The following is a 25949-nucleotide window of genomic DNA, read 5'->3' on the forward strand; positions in this document are numbered from 1 at the left end:
GAGAGACCAGAACATGCACACGCGCGCACACACACACACACACGCGCACACACACACACACACTCTGCCACGTGAAGACACAGTGAGGGGGTGGCCGACTGCAAGCCAGGAAATAGGTCTCATCAGGAACCAAATCTGCTAACACCTTGATCTTGGACTTCCCAGCCTCCAGGACTGTGAGAAATAAGTATTTGTTATTTAAGTCCCCCAGCCTGTGGCATTTTGTTGTGGGAGACTGAGCTAAGACATATAGAAACTATTTCTTGGCCTCTAGGTCGGCACAGTCTGCTGCTGCCAGTGTCCCTGACCTTGCTATTCGCCTCCTCATTTCTTCTTCTTCTTCTTCTTTTTTTTTTTTTTAAGATTTATTTACTTATTTTAGAGAGAACGAGTGAGTACCGCGGTGGGGAGAGGGAGAGGGAGAGGGAGAGAGAGAATCCCAAGCAGATTCTGTGCTGAGTGCAGAGCTTGATGTGGGGCTTGATTTCACCTTCACAACCTGAGCAGAAACCAAGAGCTGGATGCTTAACCCACTGTGCCACCCAGGGGCCCCATCATCCTCATTTATTCTTATCAGCGCCCTTCCTTTGGGTTCAATAAAAGAAGTTATTTTTATGCTAATGTGGTAGGACAGTCCATGTGTCCATTTTTTTTCTTCCCTTCCCCCAGCAAACCCCCTGGCAGGATGGGGAGGGAGGGTCTGTGCTCAGATAACAGCGGGGAATGAGTCATTGATTTGCTGTGAGAACCATCATTGTCAGCCACAGATCTGGTGGCTGCCCCTTCACCTGGATCCAGGCCTCTGAGCAGAGAAAGGCAAAGGACTAAGGCAGAGGTGAGGAGGGAGGGAGCCCACAGAGAGCAGGGTCCCCAGACACCCATCAGAGGAGGACTCTGCTGGACCGCTTGGCACTGAAATGGAAAAAGGAATTATTTACACCTTCATCTGGACCCTGGGAATTTTTGTGGTGGTCCAATAGCAAGACTTCCTTTCTAGGAATGAACTATTCCTTTAGTTTCCCCTGAGATCATGGGTATAATTTGGGGGGCGTGTCACAGTAGAAAGCCAAGAGGAACTTAAATAGGGTGGGGTGTTTGTTTCTGCAGATATGACCTCAGGGCAGGGCTGGGGTAAGGATTTTACCACACTGCCTGGAACTAGGTGCCAGATGGCCAAAAGCGTGGAGAAGGCAGGGCAACTGAGAGCAGGCAAAAATCACACAGTGAAAATAATAACAAATATAAACAATATGTAATATGAATAATAGTAATAAAATACATCAGGCTTACTAGCAGATTCCTTTGTCCATGAGGAGCCTTGCAGGGAAGAGCTGTGCTCCTTGGCACCAAAGCTATCTTCTGTGGGAGGAAGGGGTTCAACTGAACCTGTCGGAGATGGGCCAGGGCGATGGGCTTAGGGACCCCAAGGGTGGGCTATCACCCAAGGTGGGAGGACTTGCATACGTGCCAGCGACTCTGATTAAGTAAATTAGCACATATAAAGTATCTGGCCCTGTGCTGGTGCTCATTAGGTTGATGGTAGCTTCTGTTATGGGTTGAATTGTATCCCCCCACCCCCAAAAGATATGTTGAAGTAAAAACCCCCAAATACTTCAGAATATGACCTCATTTGGAAATAGAGTCATTGCAGATGTGATTAAGATGAGGTTATACTGGAATAGGGTAGACCCTTAATCCAGTATGACTGGCGTCTGTATAAGGAGAGGAGAACAGTTGTGGACACACGACAGGAGAAGGCCATGTGATGGCGGAGGCAGAGATGTAAGTGGGGCAGGTGCAGATCGAGGAGGGGCAAGAATTGTGAACAACCCTCAGAAACCAGAGGAGAGGCAAGGGAGGGTTCACCCCTATGGGTTTCAGAGGGAGCATGGTCCTGCCAATGATTTTGACTTTTGGCCTCCAGAACTGTGAGGCAATAAATTGCTGTTGTTTTAAGCCATTCGTTTCATGGTCCTTTGTTTGGGCAGCCCTTGGACATGAACATAGCGAGTTCCCTCTTTGTTTAGACTTCCCAGATCAGCCCCGAAGGGGGACGTGCAGGTGCTTCTGTGAGGTGCGTCTATAAGGGAAAACTGAACCAAGTTTTCCAACAGTATGAGAGTTAACCACTAGAAACCCTGGGAGAAACAGAAAGCAAGTGTTGATAAGGATGTGAAAAACTGGAACCCTTGTGAGCTGTTGATGGGAATGTAAAAGGATGGCGCAGCAGCTATGGGAAAGCAGTATGGAGGTTCTTCAAAAAATTAAAAATAAAACTGTATATAATCCAGCAATCCTACTTCTGGGTATATATCCAAAAGAATTTAAAGCAGGATCCTGAAGAGATATTTGCATACCCATTGCAACATTATTCGCAATAGCCAAGAGGTAGGAACGACCCAAATGTTCATCAGTAAGTGAATGGGTAAAGAAAATATAATACATAAATACAAAAGAATATAATGCAGCCTTAGAAAAGGAGAGCCTGTCACAATGTGGAGGAACATTGAGGACGTTATGCTAAGTAAAAAAACTAGTCATGAAAAGACACATACGGTGTGATTCTACTCCTTTGAGGTGTCTAAAGTAGTCAAAATTACAGAAAGAGAAAGTAGAAAGGTGGTTGCCAAGGGTTTGGAGGCGTGGGAGGGAGAATTCGAGTTTCAATTTTGCAAGATGAAAAACTTCCAGAGAGATGTTTGCACAGTGATGTGAATATAGTTAACACTACTGAATTGTGTATACTTAAAAATGCTTAAGATCGTAAATGTAATGTTATATGTTTATGACCACAATTACAACATGAAATGAAATTAAAAAAAGAAACGCTTGGAGAAGTTCCCCTTTAAAATGAAAGTAATAAATGTGAATGATTTATTATATGTATACATATAATAGTAATAAAACATCAGGCTTACTGGCAGATTCCTTTCTCTGGGCAGAACCTTGCTTTGCGGGGCAGAGCTCATGCTCCTTGGCCCTAGAAGCAACTTCTGTGGGAGGAAGTGCTCAACTGAACCTGCCGTCAATTTTTCGATGATGTGATTAATTACCTTCTTGGTTTTGCCATACGTGTATCTTTGAATTCTTGTACATTGGATTTTCTTAAAGCAAGGCTTGCTTGTAATTTGGGTGTGGAAGATTCCAGGGGCAGTTATGGTGCCCCTGGATCTGCTGAGCCTGGTCTACTGCTCCCTTCCCCCACATACTGCATAATAGTGTGTAACTGGAGCTCTTTGCCTAATAAGAGCCTTAGGAAACAGAAGAAGGCTCCCACTTACAGTCTGTAGAGGCAAATAATTTGACAAGAATTGGGGCCAGCAGGCTGGTCTGCCCCTTTCATGAAGCCCAGACGTCAGCACTGTGGTCTTGATGCAGTTTCTACATGTGGCATAATAAAAACATATACTTGGTTTTTGTTCCCAGTTCCTAGCATGGAGGTCCTCAAACCCTTGGAATTTCCTGAGTGATTGATGTGCCTTTTATTATTCATAAGGAGCCCATCTGGAACACACCTGAGTTTATGCTAATGCAATGACTCTTGGTGGCCCCTAGATGGCTTCAGGATGGGCACTGGTTGCCAGAGGAATCAGCCATGTCATTAGCTGGTTGGAACTTTCAGCATCTCACTCCTCCACCTCTGGGAAAAGGAGGGGTCGGGCTGGAAATTTTCCATCACCAATGGCCAATGATTTAATCAACCATGTCCAGGTAATGAAACCTCCATAAAAACCCTCAAGCAATAGGGTCAGGAGAGCTTCCGGGTTGGTGAACACATGGAGAAGCCAGGATGGCGGTATGACCTGCGAGGATGTGGAAGCTCCGTGTTCTTCTCTCCCTGTACCTTGCCCTAAGCATCTTCCGTTTGGCTGTTTCTGAGTTGTCTCTTTTATAATAAGACTAATCATAAGTAAGGTGTTTTCCTGCATCCTGTTAGCTATCCTAGCAAATTATTGAAGCTGAGGAGGGGTTTGTGGGAACCCCCAATTTATAGCTGGTCAGGTCGAAAACATTGGTGGCCTGGGTGTTGCGACTGGTGTCTGAAGTGGGGGCAGTCTTGTGGGACTGAGTCCTTGAACTCAGGTGACCTGACACCAACTCCAGAGAGATTGTGGCAGAATTGAATTGACATCCAGTGGGCCTCAGAGAATTGGAGGAGAATTGGTTGGTGTCAGAAAATATCTCAGGCCTATTGTCTTCTCTTGGCCTGGAATGAGTTCAGTTTGGGTTTCTTCCTTCTTGAGTGATACAACTCCAAGTAGAAGATGCTAGCTCTAGAGAGAGGATAGAGATCTCAGCCCAACCAGGCAGTGGGGATGGGAATAGCAGCAAGGATGACCAAACAGGGGGCTAATGTTTGGGTTATTGTGTGTCACACTGACCATGACCGGCCAGGTAGACACAACCAGGGTGAACTCTCCCTGACCGTCAGATGCCTCATTCCCACCTGTGATGCTCAGAGAGACCATGAGCCCTGAAGAACACCATATTGTTTTGTGATGTCACCTCTGGAATGTTCTGAGTGTTTTGGTGACCAACTCCTGCATAGGACCTATACCTGGCACTTAACACTGGTATGGCTTTTTACTTGAGATAGAAGTAATCATCTTAGAATAGGTAGTAGGTATGGGTATCTCTGCTCCAAAGACTTTTTGGAAGGTTTTTACACCAACTATAATACCTGTCTAAATTTCTGTCCAGAGATACGCATCTTGTCAGATACCATCTTCACTTCTTTCAGACTCAGATTTTCATAATGTACATAGTGGACAAGGGGGGATACATGAGTAGAAAGTCTTCTGTTTTTCAGGTTGAGCAATTGGGGCTCAGAGGATGGGCTGGGAAGCAGAAATCGTCTTGTTTTCTCTTTTCCACAGCACTCGAGGCCAAATATTACAAGAAAAAGAGACACCAGATCTGAAAGCCTAGAAATCCCAATCAATGTGGTTCTACCTCAGGTAGGGATAATCACAGAAGGGTGTAACTTCCTCGTAGCCAGTATAACCCTCCTCTTTCAAAACTGTAGCGCGATATTGTAGAATGAGCAGAGTCAGGACCTCTAGCTGCAACCAACCCTGTGCCAAGGGGAGTTCACTTAGCCACTCTGGGTCTTGGGTTTATCATACCCTCAAATGAGGAAGGTGGGTTTGGTGACCTGGTAAGAACTTCTGGCCCTCATAGCACTTAAAGTTTCTATGACACTCTGAAATGCGCCAGTCTTCCCAGACTTCGATCTTTTGGTGCTTGCTGTGGTGTGACCACTCCGGATTTCTGGGGGAGAATGAGAACTGGGACTTGGAACCAAATGCATATGGCTGAATACATGAGTAGAAAGCCTAGGACCTGGACCAAAAGGTACAGGGTGATTTGGAGGGGCCAAGAGAACTGAGGCCTGCTGTATACTGAAGATAGAGTGGAAGGGGGACTCAGAAGGGAGGGAGGCCAGTGAATGGATAAGGTCTCGAGGTCTCCTCCTCAGGTCTCCTAAGCAGCCGTTTCCTTGGTGGGGTTCTCCTGACTGGATTGTTTCTCCTGCTGTTATGTCACAAAGGGGGCAGCCTTGCTTCTCCAGAGTCACCTAAGGCCCTGTTGGAAGATCATGGCTGTGCAACCAGAGGGGCTGAAATGTAGGCTGGAGGGACCCAATGCAGAGGTAACTACCCGAAAGCTAGATATGGGGATGTGTAGGAACAGGGTCGAATGCCAGAGGGCATCCTTTATTTATTTATTTATTTATTTATTTATTTATTTATTTATTTATTTATAATATGTATATTTAATATATACGTACATATATAATACATAACTACATAAGGATATATAATATAGATAATAAAATTATACATATGTTTTCTAAAGCCATCTCTTAAGGATTTGCTGAAGAGCAAGATTACAAAGAAGACCTTTAGCATTCTTTCAGTAGGTGGAGATAATTGTAACAATCTTAGCAAGTATGTTCAGCAGGAGGGAAAAACAGGACCCAAGAACTTTCTGGCTCTCTGTTTTCACATTATCCTTATAACTTTGTAACGAGCAGCCAGTTCATCAGTTTCAGCCTGTGAAGCCTAGAATATAAGCTACCTTTGGCCTGATGGTTAGACAGGATGGCTTGCCCACAGGGTTCCTGCAGCTCCAGGAACCTTCCTTTTAGGTCTGACTCTTGCCATCTCGTTCTGCTGGCCACTACTCTCCCCTGAGGGTGGGTGTTGCTCCTATGGTTTATTCACAGCCCACAGAGATCAATCTCATCATTACTAAGGGACAGGAAGAGGAGGCCAGCCTGGGGGTGGGGCTGGGAATGGGGGGAGGGAATAGGGTTAGGTATAGTGGTCATGTGACAGAGAGATTGGAAAAAGTCTTCCGTCTACACCTACCACAGCTCTCCCTGCTGAGCTTCCAGACAGAGGCCAGTGCGAAGGAGGAGAGAAGGGGAACGGAACCGGGGGGTGCTCTGAGAAGGCTCCGGCTGGTTCTGGGGCCAGGCACTTCCTGCACGGCAGGACCTGGTGCCACGGTGGGGGTCTTGGAGGGCACAGAGGGCATGGGATGTATACCCTGCATGGGCAAATGTAGCCTCATGGGTACACCTGCCGAGGAGACCCAAGTCATAGGCCAGGTTTCAGACACCTGCCAGGATGCTCTAGGCTGGCACTCGGGGGAGGGGCGCAGGTATCTCTACATTTAGATGATCACCAGGACTGTGAAGGGACCAGCGTACTTGTTAGACCTCCCCAAATGAGAGGGTGCATGGCTCGTAGGAAAGGACTGACCTGGTGAAGAGGGGAGGAAAAAATATGGACTCAGCACTGATTTGGCCATGTGGCAGGCACTGGGCGATGCTAGTGTGAGGTAGGGATGGTAGAGGCATGGGAACTGGGAACCCCAGCTGCCCCTCTGGTAATGGCAGAGCTGGAGTGAGGGGCTTGACCCCCAGGCCAGTGTCCACTCTCTCCGCTACACCACAAGCTTGGCATATGCCACCCGGTGGGGCCAGGTCAACTCTTAGCTCTCTGTGTCTGTTCTCTTGCCGTTAGGAAATAGCGCCTCCTCTCTCCGTATCCTGTTTGCCTGCCCCTAAGCTCCTTGCATGTGTTTACCACATGTTGCTTTATTCTGGCACCGAGCCCGAGCCCATCCATTGTTGGGTCTCCAGAAAGTGCCTCTGGCTTCCCAGGTCCCAATCATGCTGGGCATTTGGGCTTCTCAATTGCACGGCAAATGCCTGTGGTTCACTATTTGTTATCACCCTTAGGTCTTTTCAGGTCTTATTGATTTCCAGTTCTTCTTCTCACATTAAATAGTTGTGTTTTCTGATCTATTTCCCAACAGCACATTCACTTGCCAGCCATCCAAGTTATTTCCTGCCCCAGCTAGCTGACCTGGTTCCTTCTGCGCATAATGATTCCGTTCTTGCAGGCTCCCTTCGTTCCCCGAAGAGTGCTCTCAGTGAGTCTCATGGAGGCATCGTTTACAGCTGGATCCTTAGCCAAGGGTCCACAGCAGATCAGAACGAGCTCCGACAGCACCCTCCAGGGCCCCACTCAGGCCTCCCCTTCTCAGTCTGCTTTGTTTGGGCTTGTTCTTCAAGAACGAGAAGCTATGGAGTCTGCTGACAATCCCCACCTCTCTCCCAATTGGAGTCACTTCTAGGAGGAAGATTTCAGGAGATCCTATGTTAAACAGTTACCCGAAACTATCACATACGGTGACATATTTATCCTTATTGCTATTAATTTTATAATTCTCTCAAAATCAATCACACTGACCTGCAAATTATCCTCTTACCTGTTAGCATTTATTAAAACCAACTTTGGCTGTATCATGGTACTAGGCAGCTGAGTTAATTTAACAATGGGATATGAGACTCAGCCTTGTCCCCTCATCTGAAAATTAGTAGCATACCCGGCTCTTCCTTCCAGCATCCTGGGACCTCTCAGCTTCACTTGCCTGAACAGTACCTCAAATGGCTAATTGTTCTTTGATTGTAACCCTCCGTAATGTTGGGAAAGTAGATGTTTAAAAAACTTGGGTCAAGAGGTTTGGAGTCTATTGGGGCATTTGGACATCTCTTCTGGTCTGTGATAGTCCTAGTTTTCCAGGAGTAGAGAGAACTTATGAGCATGTCAGCTAACCCTGCCCTGTTAGTGTCCAGTCCTCCCCAAACGCTTTAGATGGGAGGCCACCAACCTCCGAACTCCATCCTGGAAGGTCCCACCCAGAGCGTCCTGTTCCTTAGAAACCCCACAGTGTCAGTAAGAGACCTTGGTCTTATCACCTCCTCTTTGTTCCTTTGCCCCCCTCCCCCACCTTCCCATTGGCCATTCTTCCTCCATGGTCTCCATTTGCCATAAGGCCAATGGACAAAGGCACTCAGTAGTTGGTGATTTCGAGCATTTTCCTTGCAGGACCACTTGTACTTAAAAAGGAGATGCTGGGGAGAGGGCCAGGTCTGATGCTAAGGAGGAAGTCCCATCCACAGGTGGGAGGTGGGATTTAGGCCCTCTGAGGGAGATGTCTGTGCCTAGGCCCCTTTCTGGATCTCTGGCACTGAGGCATCTTAGGTTACAACAGTGAGCACGGTGCTCCTGAGGGCAGAGTCTCTTGGTTCTCTTCCTAACAAGGTGATGGTAAGGAATGATGAGCCCATGGCCAGTTGTATTCCCCTTCCTGCATCCATCCTCATAGGCATCCATCGTTTCATGAAGAAGCCAAGCTTTTCCTCTTTCCCCTACTGGGTCTGTATCCCCTTAGGTAGGCATTTCCCATAGATCAGGGAAGAGACAGTCTTTCCTCCATGGGAAATGTGGGCCATGCCTGGTCTGGGGGCCGTAGGCTCTACCTCCCAGGCTTAGAAGAACCTTTTGGAGGTCTCCTGAAAGGCCCAGACGTCTTGTCAGGCCTCAAGGGCATCAAGGACAGATTTGTTTAGCCCATGAAGTGATACCACCGGCTGAAGAGACCCGTGGAGAAGGGGCTGGCTTCAAACATAGGCTGAGAAGTCCTGGGCTTTTGTATCTCGTGTGTCTGCCTAACTCACATGCTCGCTCCTTGGAAGGCCTTTGGTAAATAAATATATTCAGCATTTGCTATAGTGCTTTAGGCCGGGAACATTGACGCCTTAGCAGCAGAACTGGCCATCTGCTTGGCCTTTATGTCTGCTTACTTACCACTTTCTTGGCCTTTCGCCCCAACCCCAGGAAGTAGGCAGAGCAGCTATGTTCAGGTTCTATTTTAAAGGTGACATTCAGAGAATCGAAGTGACTCTCTCAAGAGCACTAAAAAATGGGATTTTGAGCCCAAAGCTGCTGGGAATTTAGAGCCTCTACCCTCACTGGATTATAGGTTCAAGATGGAGACATGAAAACCAGCATGCTCGCACGCAGGGGGCAGCCTCGCTTAAGGATTACATAGACTGACCTAGGGTTTTGTGGAATTCCCAGGGGAAAGCCCCACTGCTTTAGATGTCCCACCACACAGTAACAGCTGTGCAGTTTAAAAATACGAATCGAAATGAAGTTATAACTTCACGAAATCCACTAAATATATTAAGACATATGAAATCACTTTTGTAGGTCAGAGACCGTGCAGTGTTGATGGTTTGACATCATTCAAGCTAATATCTCTTCCTTACCTTTCCAAGCATTTTGGTTGATTAGTTCACTGGCAAGGACTCATTATACCTCCACTGTATGTGAAGAGTGCTAGGCGTGTCATGAAAAATAAGGGACAGGTCACTGTCCTTAGAGAACTGTAATTTATCCATTTGGGGAGAAGATGGGACAGGGCAGAAGAGAACCACTGCAAAGGAGTGATATCAGCGCATGCAAAATAAACTATGTGGGCATTGTGAAGAGCGAGAATGAGTGTGTGGTTTGGAGTCAAGATATCCTGTTTTACACCCTGGCCCTTCCCCCGTGCTGGCTATGTGATCTTTGGTAAAACCTGGTCGTTCTTCTCTGTAAGATAGTGCATATGAATATGGAAATCAGCTAGCATATCATCACATAATAGTCATCAGTCTAGTAAGTGTTATTTCCTTTTTCTTGTTCTATATATCTTCCTTTAAGAAAATCTAAGCATCTTCTCTTCTGAATCTGCCGTAATCATCTTTGTAGCTCTCTCTAAGCAAAGAAAATGTCACGTGTTCTCCTTTCATTTTTGAACTCTACAACAAACTCCCTGAAAGAAATAGGGCAGATGTTAGTCAGGTTGCTGTGGATGATTGTACAGGTTGTGCACTGCAACAGCAGCTGTGACTGGCACCCTCTAAAGTTGGTCACTGTACAAACATATGGGGTGACTCTGCATCACGTTTGCATCTACATTTTCTAGATATGGAAATGGAGGCACAGAAATGAAATGATTTTGTAAAGGCCACGCACTCATACAGTGTTGAGCCGGGACTCTTTTTGGATTTTGTGATGCCTGGTCCCTTGATCCCCACGTCTTATAGCCTACATTAATGGCTGCTGCACTTGGACCTCCCTCATGCACCAAGCAATCATTGGTGCTATTCACTGAATTTTCAAATTGACTGGAAGTTCCCTGGAGGTAGGGTCTGAGACCAGATGCCAAATTAATGTGAGTTGATTCATCAACATAAATGTGGAGGAAGAATTGGTGCAGGAACATGCAGAGTGGAAATAGACTTAGGGTGGGGAGTTTTCTCAAGGCCAAGAAGGAGCCTTTCTTTCTTTTTTTTGAAATCCTTATTAGTTTTTATTTACATTTTAAAGATTTTGTTTTGAGACAGAGCATAAGTGGGGGTGGGGAGCCAGAGGGACCAAGGGAGAGGGAGAAGCAGGCTCCCTGCTGAGCAGAGAGCCCGATGTGGGACTCAATCCCAGGACCCCGGGATCATGACCTGAGCCAAAGGCAGTGGCTTAACCAACTGAGCCACCCAGGCGCCCCCAAGAAGGAGACTTAAAGGACTAAGTCCAGCTAGGTCCGATTGGAATTGGGGAAAGACATAATTTGTCTTGTCTTAATGTTTTCTCTTGTCTTAGAGTTTAATCATGATTCCTGGCATCTCTGAAATGCCTGGATATTTGGCATTTTTCCTTAAATCTCAGTTTCAGAAGAAGGTGCTGATTTACTTTAGCCTGTTGATACTATCCATAAGATTATGGGTTTGATCAGGTATATTCTTCTAATAATCACTAAAATAAATACATGACTGTTAAAGAATTTTTAAATTTTTAAATTTGTGTTCTATCTAAGATACTAGGCCATGAGGCAACACTGGACTTGACCTCCTTCTTGATCCTGTCTGGGAATAGGAGGGAAGATATAGGACAATTATGAGAGGAGCATTGGGTTCTGGGGAAGGAATTAAAGTGGTCCTATTGGCCCATCAACATTTTCTGAATCAGGTGCTGTGGGCATGTAACCAAGAAGGCACAGAGTCTGTGTGGGAAACATTGGCCATTTAAAGGAGGGGACAGGATGATAAGGTTGGTAATGAGAGTTGCTAGGGCCCTAGTGGTGCCCATTTACAAACATGGATCTACCGGACCAGAGAAAGTTAGACCAAGAGGACATTTAGTGATCATGTCACTGACCCCTCATTATACAGATGTGGAAACCAAGGTCGGAGGGTGCTAGGATGTGACCAAGGTCACCTGATGGCATGCATAAGGATAAGGGCCCAAGTATCCAGATTTTTCATAGCTAGGGATCCACTACCCACATGGTAAGGTTTTATTTAGTGCATTTCTGCTGAGGCGACAGTCGAAAGTTCCTTGGGTACCCAAGGCCGAATAAAGGCAGCTGGATATGATGATTTAAAGACCATCATGGATACTCGGAACAGTAATAAACAGTAGAAAGCGCTAGTGATTTGTCTTTGGATGTGCAGTTGGATCAAGATGCATATCTCTGATTGAAATGAAATAATCATAAAATAGAAATAAGACAATTGGGGGAATTTGAGCACTGACTCAGTATTTGCTGATATTAAGTGATCATTGTTAATGGTATTGATGCTTTGTCGAAAAGATACGCATCAATGTATTTATGGGTAAAATAACATGTCTACACTTTGCTTCAAAAGAACGCAGTGGCGGGGGCGTGGTGGCAGTGTTGGGTGGATGGATGTACAGATGAAACGCATGGCCTTGATTTCATAACTGCGGAAGCTGGGTGAGGATATTTGGACGTTTAATGAGCTCTTCTCTTTCTCTGTGTGTATGTTTGAAGTTTGCCATAATATGAAGTTAACACAGAACTATCTTCGCCCCCTAACTACTGCAAGTCCTTTGTTAAATCCGTGGCGTTTCCTGCGTGTGTGCCCCACCCATGTAAGTTCAGGCAGCTAGGGCTGGGTTGGTGACTTTAGTGGGTGAACTCGCACTGGTTATTTAACTTTGACCCTGAGTTTGCTTCTCCATCTGTAAAATGGGAATAATAGTAACAGCACTTCATTAAGTCAGTGTTGTGAGGCAGGTCTGGCACAAAATGGGAGCTCAATATTTGTTTCCTTCTTCTCAAGATTGGGATCCAACCTGTTGACTAAAGCCACCATTTCCATAGTGATGTTTTCTAGAACGAGATTCTGCTGTGAAAGAGGCCTGCATTGGAGGAAAGGACTTCTCATGATCTGCTCCTTAATGACTGTGGCTAATCTTCCCAGAAATCTGGGACCAAGGGACCTTAAATGGGCTGGGCTGCCCACAGTGTGGTTCATTCTGGTCACAGGTTCAGCCACAAGAGCCAGTGGGCTCTTCCAATTGAGAAATATGAAAACCATGGAGGCTGGATTTATTTAAAGCAAATAAGGTTCTGATTACAGAATGCCCCTGGACCCTCACTATCTAGAAGATTAAGCACATCCTTCCTTATAAAGTTAATGACATGTGCTTATTGCAAAGTTAATAGCATAGAACTGAGCCTTCTATTTATCTAGCTCTTTGGGTCTTAAAGAATTCGAGCCAACATGATACACCGTGCAAATTATATTTTCTCTCTATACCCATATATATAATGCAGATAACCTGACTTGTTTTCTATCTTCTCTATCTGTAAAATTGTGAAAATAACCTAAGAAATGAGGAATTGATATTTGGAGAGCGTTGCGATGTACTTATGATGAGATGCCTTTGGTGTATTTCGAAGTAGCTATCACGATCTTATTTTCATTTAAATTCATTGCTGCAATTGTTACCTCTTCTTCAGGATGCATTCCACCTGTTCACCACTTTCTGAATACACCTCAGAATTCTTCCATTAGTGGAACCTACTTTTCTCGACGACAATACCTTACATCTCGATGGCACTTGGCAGTTTTAAAAACATTTTTGCAATCGTCATCTCATTCAGTCCTCACAATGGTGTGGTGCACCAAACAGGGCATATGTTTTTATTTCCATTTTATAGGTCTATTTCACTGATTTTAAATGTTGGAAGGTGTCTTTTTTTTTTTTTTTTTTTTAAGATTTATTTATTTATTTTAGACAGAGAGACAGTGCGTGTGAGTGCGGGCAGAGGGAGAGAATCTTCAAGCAGATCCCAGCTGAGTAGTTATCTTCAAGCAGATCCCAGCAGATGTAGTTATCCCAAGTTGAAAATGTGGAAACACAATCCCATGAGCCATGCGATCACAACCTGAGTCGAAACCAAGAGTTGGATGCTCAACCGACTAAGTCACCCAGGCCCTCCTTGAAGGTGCCTTTAAGATCAGGGAGTCTGGCTGTCTCTGTTTCACTAGTAAAAAATTGGGGTCTCAGAGAGGGTGAAAGTTTCCAGTTTCACACTGCTCATCAGTGACAGGAACAGGATGAGAATCTCGTGACCCCCAGTCTTGACACCTCGGCCTTTAACCCTGGTACAACTTCCACCCAGGCAAACTGCACATTCTAGCTGACTCAGAGCTTTCCTGACCACCGGCAGCCAGAATCACTTGAGGGAACTGGTTGGAAATGGAGATTTGCAGACCATACCCCATAGTAAGTGAATCAGTCTTACAAGTAAGGAACTCAGAAATCTGCATTTAAGGGGCGCCTGGGTGGCTCTGTTGGTTAAGCATCTGCCTTTGGCTCAGGTCATGATTCCAGGTCCTGGGATCGAGCCTCACTTCTGGTTCCCTGTTCAGTGGGGAGTCTGCTTTTCCCTCTCCCTCTGACCCTCCCAACCCACTCGTGCTCTTTCCCCCTCTCTCAAATCAATAAGTAAAATCTTTAAAAAAAGAAATCTGTATTTAAAACACACTCAGCTGAGTATTCTACAATGGGAAGTGTAAGAGCTACTGGCTTATTGGATTTAAGCTCTGTGGCTCTGATCCCCTTTTTATATGATGGTCTTGAGAAGAATTGAACTCTCACTGCTCAGTGATATGTCTATGATGGTGCCCTTCTTTTCCAAATTTACCCACTGGACTCTGCTTTGAGCCTAACACTGTTGGTGGATGTGAAAGGGGCCGCTGGAAGGACAGACTCAGGGTGGCTAAGAGGGAAGGACGAGCCTGAATGGGGCAATGGAGCAGACTTGGCTGACGGATAGCACAACCATTTTTTTTTTTTTTTAAAGATTTTATCTATTTATTTATTTGACAGAGAGAGACATAGCGAGAGAGGGAACACAAGCAGGGGGAGAAGGGGAGAAGCAGGCTTCCCTGCGGAGCAGGGAGCCCGATGTGGGGCTCGATCCCAGGACCCTGGGATCACGACCTGAGCCGAAGGCAGATGATTAATGACTGAGCCACCCAGGCGCCCCAGCACAACCATTTTGGACACAGCGACTTGGGTGTCTGTTGGGGTGATTCATGCTGCTCCTCTGCCCGTGCCCATTGTGGGTACATATCTGTAGCTGGGGTTGATTGAGAAGCATGTTTGTTCCTCCTCTAAGTTGACAGAAGTGTGCCAGATCCCACGTTTCATATTTTCATGCGTTATCTCTAGTCATCCTAAAAATAGCTCTGTGAGGAAAGGTGGTAGATGTAGTTATCCCAAGTTGAAAATGTGGAAACTGAAATGCAAATAACTTGCCATATTCTTGTAACTGATAAAATAGTAGGACTGGGAATCAAAATATTTGTTGACTCCTAGTCAATGCCTTCAACCTGCACAATATATATGTGATTGCCATTATTCGTGGATTCCCTATTTGTGTATTTTCCCACTCACTGAAATCTGTAACCATCCAATCAATCTCTGTGGCACTTTGGTGGTCATTTACAGACGTGCACAGAGTGACGAAAAATTTAAGTCCCTTGATGCGCACATTCTAGATAAGGAGGCTTGTCTCTGCTCTCACACGGTAAAATGATGTGCTTTGCACAGTTTATGTAGTGATACATTTTTCACATTTCTGTGCTTTTTTTGGGTGATTTCACAGTTTCAGATGGCCCCCCGGTATATTGAAGGGCTGGCCAGTGTTCCTAAATGAAAGAAGGTGTGAAGTGTCTTATGGAGAAAACATGGGTTAGATACGCTCTGTTCAGGCATGAGAGACAGTGCTGTTGGCCGAAAGTTCAATGTTAATGAATCAATAATACATACCACATAAGGTGTCTTTCAGTGGAAGACATTGAATATAAATTCATATATTTATATGGTTCATCTCAGATCAATAAATAAAATCTTTTTTATTTATTGATACATATAAATACAAGGTTATGTATTGACTGGTTGACAGAACTGTGGCTAGAGGCTGGCAGGAACCTAACCCTACATTTCTCCTAGGGGCAATGGTTTGGTATTTGGGACTTCAGTGTTTGCAGTAATTTTACAAAACAGAACTGCTGCAAATAATAAGGATCGATTGTATTTCCTTGAGAGGACCCCATGAGGCCAAATGCAAAAGTGTCCTCCGTGGCCGAGCGGGAAGATCAGACTGAGTTAATTGTGGGGTGTTGTGCGAGCAGCCTTGGGGGGTCAGCTCCTTCACTAACTCTGGGCTTCCCTGTTCTCTCCCACAGAGGGGCACAGCCGAGCCTTTCCTGAAGCTCCACAACTTATACCCCACCCCACGCTGCGCCCGGCAGGCCGCCCTGCCCCGGCTGAGCCGCCGAGTGGTCAGCCAGCACTCGTACCCGCTGAATCGCTTCTCCTCTGTGCCCTTGGACCCCATGGAGCGCCCCACCTCCCAGGCCGACCTGGAGCTGGATTACAACCCTCCGCGAGTACAGCTCAGCGATGAGATGTTTGTCTTCCAGGATGGGCGGTGGGTGAACGAAAACTGCCGCCTCCAGTCCCCCTACTTCTCTCCGTCCTCCTCTTTCCACCATAAGCTGCACCACAAGAGACTGGCCAAGGAGTACCTGCTGCAGGAGGAGAACAAGGTGCTGCGGGAGGAGAACAAGGCGCTGCGGGAGGAGAACAAGACTCTCCGCAAGGAGAACAAGATCCTGCAGGTCTTCTGGGAGGAACACAAGGCCACACTCGGCCGGGACGAGAGCAGGGCCTCCTCACCACTGCTGCACAAGGACAACGTGCCCCTGGAAGTGGTAAAGAAGGACACGGCCTTGCAAATGCACCGCAGCAAGGAGAACAGCACCCTTCAGCTGCTCAGGGAGGAGAACAGGGCCCTGCAGCTGCTGCTGGAGCAGAGGAAGGCCTACTGGGTCCAGACGGAGGAGAAGGCAGGTCCCGGGGAGGAGACCAAGCCCACCCCCTCGCCCCATGAGGAGCCCCATGTCCCCGGGCTGCTGCCGGACCAGAGCACAGGCCTCTCCTCCCCTTTTGAGGAGTCCAAGGGGCCCCCGAGCCCCCAGGAGGACTCCAAGACGCTCCGGGTCCTGCGCCAGATGGTCAGCAACCTGTCCGGCTCTTCCGGGGACGAGGAGGTCAAGGCCGGCTCCGGCCTGCCCGACGGGAGCCAGTCCCTGGAGCTGCTGAGAGAGATGAACCAGGCGCTGCAGGCCCTGCGGGAGGAGAACCAGAGCCTGCAGCTCCTCCGCGAGGAGAACCGGCTCCTGCAGGAGGAGAACAGGGCCCTGCACGTGCTTCGCGAGGAGCACAGGATCTTCCAGGAGGAGAACAAGGCCCTGTGGGAGAACAACAAGCTTAAGCTGCAGCAGAAGCTGGTCATTGACACGGTGACCGAGGTCACCGCCCGGATGGAGATGCTCATTGAGGAGCTCTATTCCTTCATGCCCGCCAAGAACAAGGACCCCAAGAAGCCCAGCAGGGTCTGAGGCCTCCGAGGAGCCCTGGGCACGGAGCGCTCGGCCAAAGAAGACCTCCTGCCTTCCGTCTGTCTTCCTCGCCGCCAGCCGCCAGCTCCTGCCCTCTGAGGAGCAGAATCACCACCTTTCCTAAACTCACAGAAGTAATAAAGGCGCGAGGAGGCTGGGGCCAGTTCACATCAGCGTGCTGCTTTGGCTTCTTTTTTCCTTTTTCCAGCAGTTTTGGGTTCACAGCAAAATGGAACAGGCGGTACAGAGAGTTCCCATAGATCCCCGTCCCCATGCATGCACGGCCTCCCCGGCCATCCCCGTCCCCCACCAGAGCGGGAAAGCGTCACCACTGAGGCACGCCATTATCACCCAGGGTTCACGGTTTCAACTAGGGTTCACGCTCAGATGGGTCTGCACAGATGTATCACGACGTGTCCACGATTATTGTAGGCGAGTATTTTCGCTGCCCTAAAAATCCTCTGTGCTCTGCCTCTTCTCCCCTCCCTCCGAGCCCCTGGACAACCACAGAGCTTTGTACAGTGTCCACAGTGTCGCCTTTTCCAGACGTCATCCGCTGGAAACATACAGTATGGAGCCTTTTCAGGTCGGCTTCTTTCATTTAGCGATATGCTTGTAGGTTTCCTCCATGTCTTTTCATGGTCTGATGGCTCATTTCTTTTTAGTGCTGAGTCATAGTCCACTGTCTGGCTGTGCCACCGTTCATCCATGTTCATCCATTCACCTGCTGAAGGACATCTTGGTCTCTTCCAAGTTTTGGCAGTTGTGAATCTGTCTTCTTTTGTCCTCCCCCCCGCCCCCCCGTCTCTTCCTTCATTCTTTTCTATTTTTCCTCTCAATTTGTTCCTTTGTTCCTTTTTCCTCCTACGCCTGTGCTCTCTCTCCTATCTTTTTCTCTCATCTTCCATTTCTGAAGCTATGGTCTGGATGGTGGCCTCTGAGAGAAGAGATCACTCTAGGCCAGGGCTTTTTTATTGCACTACTAGTGACACTGGGGGCCAGTAAATCTTTGTCGTGGGGGGCTCTCCTGCCTGTTGGATGTTTATCAGCCTCCCTGGCCCTTGTCCACTGGATGCCGGGAACAGCTACCAACCCCCAGCTGTGACAACCAAGGGTGCCTCCAGATATTGCCAAATGTCCCCTACCCCCAACATTGCTCTAAGCTTCTCAAAGTATATTCTTTGAAACACTAGTCCTTGACATGCTCTGAGAAAATGAAGGTTTCCATGGGGAGACATGCTGTTACAATCCTCTCTGGCAGATTCAGAATCATACTCCAACTTAAAGGATCTGAGAAGTCCTGCAATGAAGAAATCTGCTTAACTTTGGGGAACTCGGAATAGCCCAATTTTATTTGACCTCGAAATCTCTTTTTATGTTACCCTGCTGCTCACCCAGTGTGGGAAGGGGTGCCTGTGCTCTCCCCAGCTCTAGGCTCACCTCCCTATTCCCAGCTGCCCTCTGCTTACTCACAGTTCACATTTCCCAGTTGGATGTAAGTGGTGGGGTAGATAGCTACTAGGCTTACTGGAGGGAGGGACAGAGGCTCAAAATTTAGTGTCCTGGGCTTCAATTCTCATTTCAAAGTTGGACAGAGTGTAGAACCAAGAGGATGAAAGGAATCCTTAGGTGACTAAAGGGGGAGTTGGGCTGAGGGTCCCAAACTTTGCTGTATAGTGGAACCCCCTCAGTGGCTTTGAAAAATGGTGCTGCTGCTGGAAACCATGTTCTTTCCAATGAATGGGATTTTGAGCTCCTGAGTGGTTTGCAGTGCACAGAATGTCGGTATTTGGAGCTGCCCACCCCCTTCCTCCTTCACACGCAAGTCTCCTCCAGCCTGAGCTCTTACCAGTTTCTCTGGGTAAATAGTTCTTTCCAAATTCCTTACTTTTCATGTTTAAAAGCTCCCCAGGTGTTCCAATCTGCAACAAAGTTGAGGAATCAGGGTGGTGGTCCTTGAGCTCAGCTGACTGATTCTCAGTATCCTGCTCCACTCACTAGCTACGGGTCTCCCCAAGGAGAGGTGTGTGAGGGAAAAGAGTTTACCCACTTTGCTGATGGGGCAGAATTTCCTCACTCCTAACCCGTTGTTCATGCTAGCTAGATTTCTGAGCCTTGAGTAAGTTCCAGAAGGTGAGTGGAAGACAGTTGCCCAGCACTTTTCACTTGCTGTGACCCCCGTGATCCTCGGTATGTGTGAGGCAGGTGGTACTGTTTCTTCTCCAGCTGTAGAAACTGGGATGCCAAGGATTTGCCAGAGGTTAGCCAGCTAGTAAGAGCCAAACTGGGCCTTCAACACAGACTTAGTGACTGCAGATCTCAAACTCCCATTAGATCACATTGCCAAGTAAAGCTGGCGTCCAAAAATTAAGTTTAAAAATGCTTTTCATGCCTATTTTCCAGGTTTGGGAAGTTGTCAAGTCTTACTCCAAATAGCGTCAGAGATTCCAAATGAGGGAGAACGATGATAGGAGTATTTTTCTTACCAGTCAGTGACTGGTAAGAAAACACATCTATTCTATACACAGGGGCAGAGGCGACTGCTGTGCATGCAGAGGCTCTGTAATTCATTCCCCTATTGCCACCCAAATCTGATAAATAGGAAGTTGTTGTTAATGGGCCTCTGGCCCTTGGCAGTTTTTTTTTTTTTTTTTTTTCTCCATTTGGTAAATGTGTCATGTATTTAAGTCAATGTGATAACCCCAGGGCATAGGTTTTCTTTTTCTTTTTTTTTTGAGGAAACCAAATTGATTTCTGTGATTCCCAACAACTAGAAGACAAAAGGCAGACTCTCCCCATGTTTGTGTTACAAATATTTAACTTGGATTAATCTATGTAACAGCAGTTGGGGGCTTTCTAGCCAGCTGAGAGAACTCAGAGGACTTAATACTATTTAACAATGTCAACTTTCTCTGTCAAGCAGAATCTAAATGGGTGAAAAATTAGCAAGACAAGCCATAAAATGTCATTTTTATGGAGTGGGGAAGATTGACTTCAAAACAATGTTTCATTGTATGTGCAATCTGTCACAGATTAGCTAAGATTGGTGGGAGCTAACTTCTTGTAGAACAGTGAATTTCATTCAAGAGCACTTCCTTTAAACACTTCTCCTTTTTCAGCTCTGTGTTTGCCTCCTTGAGTGCCTCACTAATGGCTGAGGCTGTTTTCTCTTTGCAGGGAAGATTTTGGCTTCGAGCCTCTAAGGTTTGGCTTTTAGGAGCTAAGCATTCTCCCTTTCCCATTTGGCCCTTGGCTTGGCCAACTAAAGCGCTCTTGGTTGCTGGGGTCAACTGACCCTTCCTACTGAAATGGCTGAATCCTGTCCATAGGTCTGTGTAGTGCCCAATAGTTAAGGATCAGGTCAAGTAGAGAAGAACATTCACAACCTAAAACAACTAGCTAGTTAATGGAAACTGAAGTTCTCCAGAATTAGTTCAGGGAAGGAATTCCAATGGGAAAATCACCTCTGCGAGGACAGTCATTCTGAGTTTAGCAGAGAGAGCCGATGCGAGGAACCAGCATCCAAACAACTCTGAAGAAAATCTTGTCGGCTTTTGAATGCTCAGCTTCTACTCTTGAACTCTCCCCTTCTCTAAGGACTTTTCATAAAATGAAGTGACCTTAGTCTGCATGTGGTGAATGCTTGCTGGGGTCCAGTGTGACCTTGGGCAACGTGGAAACCTGCCGGGAGGAGGGCACGCTGGGGTGAGGTGTCCGATGGAGGAAAGTGGAGACCCTCAGTCCTCAATTACCATCAGTTTATTGTCCTTGGGGTTGAATTTCTGATTCATCAGATGGGAAATGGTTCTTCCTGAAAGGCCAGGTCATTTTCAGAATATTCTGGATCTACCAACAGCAGCTATGGAAACCATGTTCTTTCCAGTGAATGGGATTTTGAGCTCCTGAGTGGTTTGCAGTGCACAGAATGTTTGTGTTTGGAGCTGCCCACCCCCTTCCTCATTCACGTGCAAGTCTCCTCCAGCCTGAGCTCTTACCAGTTTCTCTGGGTAAATAGTTCTTTCCAAATTCCTTACCCTCTTTGTTCACTCAAACAATGGCCTTTGTAACCAAGAACAAAATTAGGAGCAGGTGACAGATTATTTTTAATGCTGTCAAGACAAGTGGCTGTTTAATTTTTGACATTTTCTCTCTCTAAGCCTGCCTTTATTCTTTGCAGATAGGGTGACTCAGAGCTCTCCACCAGAAATCCTCATGCCATGGCAAGACTCAGTCCAAATCTTTTTCCGACACTGGCCAGTTGTCACTCGGGAACACTGTGTGTAATAGAGTAGAATTGCCATGTTGTAAGTTACTTGTTGTGGCCTGATGATTGGGCTGTCCTCGCCTTTTCCCTCTCCTTCACTCATTTAATCCATCACCAGGTCCTGCTGATCCTACGTCCTAAACAGCCCTTGGATGCTTCTACTTCTCTCGATTCCCATGAGTGTGACCCTAGTCTTGGCCACCGTCACCTTCTGGGCGACTGCTCCAGCTCTGCATTCATCTCCAGATCATCAGGGTTACTTTCAGCTCATTTTCCATGTTGCAACCAGGCTGATTTTCTTATATGTATGGATACTATCCCAATGTTTCCTTATTTAAAATACATCACTAGCTTTCCATGGTCTTTTTTTTTAAAGATTTTATTTATTTGTCAGAGAGAGAGAGAGCACAAACAGGGGGAGAGGCAGGCAGAGGCAGAGGGAGAAGCAGGCTCCCCGCGGAGCAGGGAGCCAGATTTAGGACTCGATCCCAGGACCCTGGGATCATGACCTGAGCCGAAGGCAGACGCTTAACCAACTGAGCCACCCAGGCGTCCCTCTTTTGGTAGTTTTTAAAAGCAAATCCCAGATGTCACATAAATACTTCAGGATGTATCATTGATAGACATTTTGTTTCATTTTAAGAAAATATAACCACCATATTATTATCATACCTATATCCAAACTAACCCAATTCTTAAATATCATCTAATACCCTGTCCACAATAAAACTTATGCCATTGTCCATCTGAGTCAAACTAGATCCATATATTATGTAAGAATCCTAAGTGTGTTTTATGGGAGGAGAATTTTTTGCAATTCCCTGGGGCATCCAGAATGGGCGAGTATTATTCGAAGTCCAGCCTGCCAAGGATATGAAACAGGCCCGATGCTCTCAGTGTAGGTGCAAACCAATGTGGTTTCTTGAGCCTTTTTTGCATTTTCCAGGGAATGTTAACAGTACCATTTGGTGTGTCTAAAGCCCCGTTGATTTAGAACTATTCAAAAAGGTGCTCACTAGAGTTGTGATGTGATGTACCAATATTGGCCAATGGTTAGCTTCCCTAATCTCAAGTCGTTTGAAAGAATGGAGACCCGCAGCATTATCTTGACACCCGAAGTCTTGGAAAGAATAGAAGCAAAGGAGCTGCTTGTGGTGAGGAAGGCCCCCTGCAGTGCTCTTAGATCTGGCAGATGGCAAGCGGCCCCAAGCTAAGGAGAATTTAATGTCCAGCTGTCACACCGAAAATCAGATTTCTTTCTTTTTTTTTTTTTTTTAAAGATTTTATTTATTTATTTGAGAGAGAATGAGATAGAGAGAGAGAGCATGAGAGGGGGGAGGGTCAATGGGAGAAGCAGACGCCCTGCTGAGCAAGGAGCCCGATGCGGGACTCGATCCTGGGACTCCAGGATCATGACCCGAGCTGAAGGCAGTCACTTAACCAACTGAGCCACCCAGGCGCCCCAGATTTATTTCTTAACATTTTAAAATTGTATCTCTTTAAGGGTGTTGGCTCTGGTAGTCAGGACTGAGGAAAAGAAGAGAGGATGCCAAACACCCTTTGTGTGTGTTTGTCCAAAGGAGAAAATCTTAAAAAACACAAGCAAACTCTCTACTTCTGCATGTGTGGTGTGCTTAATGGGGAAAGATCTTGATCTTTTGGACAAAATAGACGTAGGTATTTATACATTCATTCAACACCTAGGCTAGAAACCAGAGAGCTATGCTGACTCCATTCTCTCCCTTTTTTCCCACATGTAATAAATCGCCAAATTGGGCCAGTTTGACCTCCTCAAAGTTTCCTGAACTTGTTTCTTTCTCTTCATCTGTACAGCCAGTGACCCACTTTGGGCTCTCGGCCCTTGCCTCATCTGTTGTGGTTTAATCCTAAGTAAGTCCATTTTCCACACTGAACCAGAGTGAGCCATTTAAAACACAACTCGGACTATAACTCTCCTTTAAAGCTTTCATTGGTTCCTTATTTCCCTTCCCTACTAGTATGCTGGATTGGATCATAGGTGTACAGAAGTATTGATCCCTTTTGCTCAAGGGTTCTCCTCTCACCGGCTCCACCTCCCGAGACTCCCTGCCTTGTGTGGTTGCAATATGGAGCTGTCTTCTGCCTTCTAGGTGTCATTCTTTGCTCCAGTGGTTCTTTGTATCTGGAACATGTTTTGACCCCTTGTGTATCTTGCAACTCTTATTCATCCTCGAAGACTCAATTTAAGAATCATTTGTTTCGGGAAGTGTTCCTGACCTTCAAGGTTAGGCCAAGGGTCCCTCTTTTGTGTCTTCCCTGTTCCTAACTATGGGGTATTCTTTTACCACATCAACTCACCATATTTACCAAGAGGTAGTCTGTTTTTATATCTGTCCTTCCTCCAGATCTTACAGTTGCTTGAGGACAAGGTTAATCATCTAGAAATTCCTACTGCCTGGCACAGGGCCCAGCACCCAGTAGGTGCTCAGTAAATAAGAAACGCAAGGGATTATGTGGAGGACAGCTACGATAGTCCTCTGCTGACAGTTTAGCTAAAAACCCAGTGCCTTCCTGCCCTTTGTTAATGGGGTCTGATTTAAATTGTCCACCAGCACTGGACCATGAGGTCCAAAATCTCAGAATCCTGAAGTCAGTATCATTAAAAACATATAGTTGAACACGGCTCTCTCAGCAGTCTTACTGTTTTTAACAGCAGTGGATGAGAAGAAACATGACATCCCAAGCAGGGACACAGAGAAGGGGGAATTGCTGCATTCGAAAGCAATGGCCTAACAGCGATGTGCACCGTGGTTTTTATCACCACCGCTGCCGCCCTGAAGATTTAGTGTTATTTCAGTTGTTAGAGTTTGTAGGCTATTGGCTGGTAGAAAACTACCATTTCCAAGATTATATATGTGTGTAAAGAGACTGGTACAGAATCAAGATTAGAGAGTGATGCTGTCATTTGGAAAGACCAAAAGTTTGTAAAAATCTCACGTCTCGATCTTGCAAACACACACACGCACGAGTTTGGAGGACACCCTCCCTTTAGAACTATGATTTGTTGGAGCCCAGCAGCTGTAGAAATGTTCACCCAAGGCTCTGTGTTTAGAGGTCACTAAGATGGAAATGTCCTCCTTACGTAACTCTAATAGGACACCATGGTTAGATCACAATGGCCTTTTTATTTCACTGATCACCCTTGGTGGGAGGGAGGGAGGCAGTGATGCCTCTGGATATTTGAGTGAGAAAGAGGACAGAGAAGTTACAGCAGTGATTTTGATAATGGGCCCTCTTGGTAGGGAAGAGTTATCTTTGACTTGATGTGTGTTGTATACTGTGGGAAGGTGTAATCAGAGAGCATGTCTGTACACCATCTGCTGTGTACAACAGATCCTTACGGTGTTAGCAAGGGAAGACGTGATCATCACAGCCTAACTCATTTGTTTGATTTCAGGGGCTCCAGGGGTTTGCTAATGTTCAAACTAGCGAGGCTTTCTTCAACATTAACCAATTTCAGCATCTGAGAACTGAAATGCTACAGTACGCTGAAAAAAAAAATCTGTTTTAAATAGAGCAAGTGGACGGTGGTACTATGAAAAAAATATTATGGATATGATGGATCAGATGACCCCAAATCTTATCCCTAAATCTTATCCCACACTACAAAGTTCTGCTTTCTCCACAACAGTGTACCTGATAGAGATTGCCCAGTGACCGTGACTGACATCTTTCAATATGGAACAGTTTTAATGATATGTGTGTGTATGCATAGCTGTATTAAATTATCATTCATCAGGGGCGCCTGGGTGGTGGCTCAGTCGTTAAGCATCTGCCTTCGGCTCAGGTCATGATCCCAGGGTCCTGGGATCGAGCCCCAGATCGGGCTCCCTGCTCCTCGGGAAGCCTGCTTCTCCCTCTCCCACTCCCCCTGCTTGTGTTCCCTCTCTCGCTGTGTCTCTCTCTGTCAAATAGATAAAATCTTTAAAAAAAAATTACCATTCATCACAAAGAGCTAGAGTATAGCTAGCTAGAGTACAGTATATATATATAAATACACACATTGTCTATGCATCCACATAGCATGGACACATACTTTATGTATATACACACATATATTTTTTATCTTAAGAAGATGAACGCATCAAAACATTTGTCATGAGGTCATGAGTGAGAAAATCATGCTAATGAGACATATGCCAATGGGCTACTCAATAATTTACCATATATTTTCTTAACACCTAATTATGTTCCAGGCTTTGTTATAGACATGAGTTCATTGAGGTTCAGGGCAGACATGGAGTTTACATTCTAGTAGGGGAGACAAATAATAAACAAGTAATATATCAAAAGATGATCTTAGGTAATGCTAAATGCTATGAAGAAATAGGCAATGAACTGCTAGACTGAAAGGTGTGCATGGTGGTTTTAGATGGGATTGCCAGGAAAGGCCTCTTTGAGACTTCTTAAATAAGATCCAAGATGTGCAGTTCTTTAGTTACGTTCCCCTGTTATTATACAAGATCCCCACACATGTGATGGGAAAGTGTGGGGGAAGGAGAGCGTTCTCTAGTC

At 46.1% G+C, this 25949-nt stretch overlaps 1 protein-coding gene across 2 annotated transcripts; it reads left to right on the forward strand.

The window, feature by feature from the left end:
* Nucleotides 1–4499: 4499 nt before the first annotated feature.
* On the forward strand, nt 4500–17131 carry CBY2 (chibby family member 2). 2 transcript variants are annotated; one of them, XM_035002957.1, is made up of 3 exons: nt 4500–4574; nt 4878–4958; nt 15914–17131. In XM_035002957.1, exons 1-3 carry the CDS (start codon nt 4500–4502, stop codon nt 17129–17131), a joined length of 1374 nt encoding a protein of 457 aa, XP_034858848.1. The 2 variants fall into 2 exon arrangements, with proteins under 2 accessions (XP_034858848.1, XP_034858849.1); XM_035002958.1 differs by lacking the exon at nt 4878–4958.
* Nucleotides 17132–25949: the final 8818 nt, after the last annotated feature.

Source organism: Mirounga leonina, unplaced genomic scaffold, assembly GCF_011800145.1.
Source record: "Mirounga leonina isolate KUSES-001 unplaced genomic scaffold, KU_Mleo_1.0 Mir_127, whole genome shotgun sequence".
NCBI classification, from domain to species: domain Eukaryota; kingdom Metazoa; phylum Chordata; class Mammalia; order Carnivora; family Phocidae; genus Mirounga; species Mirounga leonina.

Excerpts from the sequence above, each read along its gene's own strand:
- CBY2 (XM_035002957.1), top strand. The coding sequence starts at position 4,500 with ATGTCACCTCTGGAATGTTCTGAGTGTTTTGGTGACCAACTCCTGCAT. Across the intron at positions 4,575-4,877 it reads ATACCTGGCACTTAACACTG|CACTCGAGGCCAAATATTAC; the intron begins GTATGGCTTTTT and ends TCTTTTCCACAG. Across the intron at positions 4,959-15,913 it reads TCAATGTGGTTCTACCTCAG|AGGGGCACAGCCGAGCCTTT; the intron begins GTAGGGATAATC and ends TCTCTCCCACAG.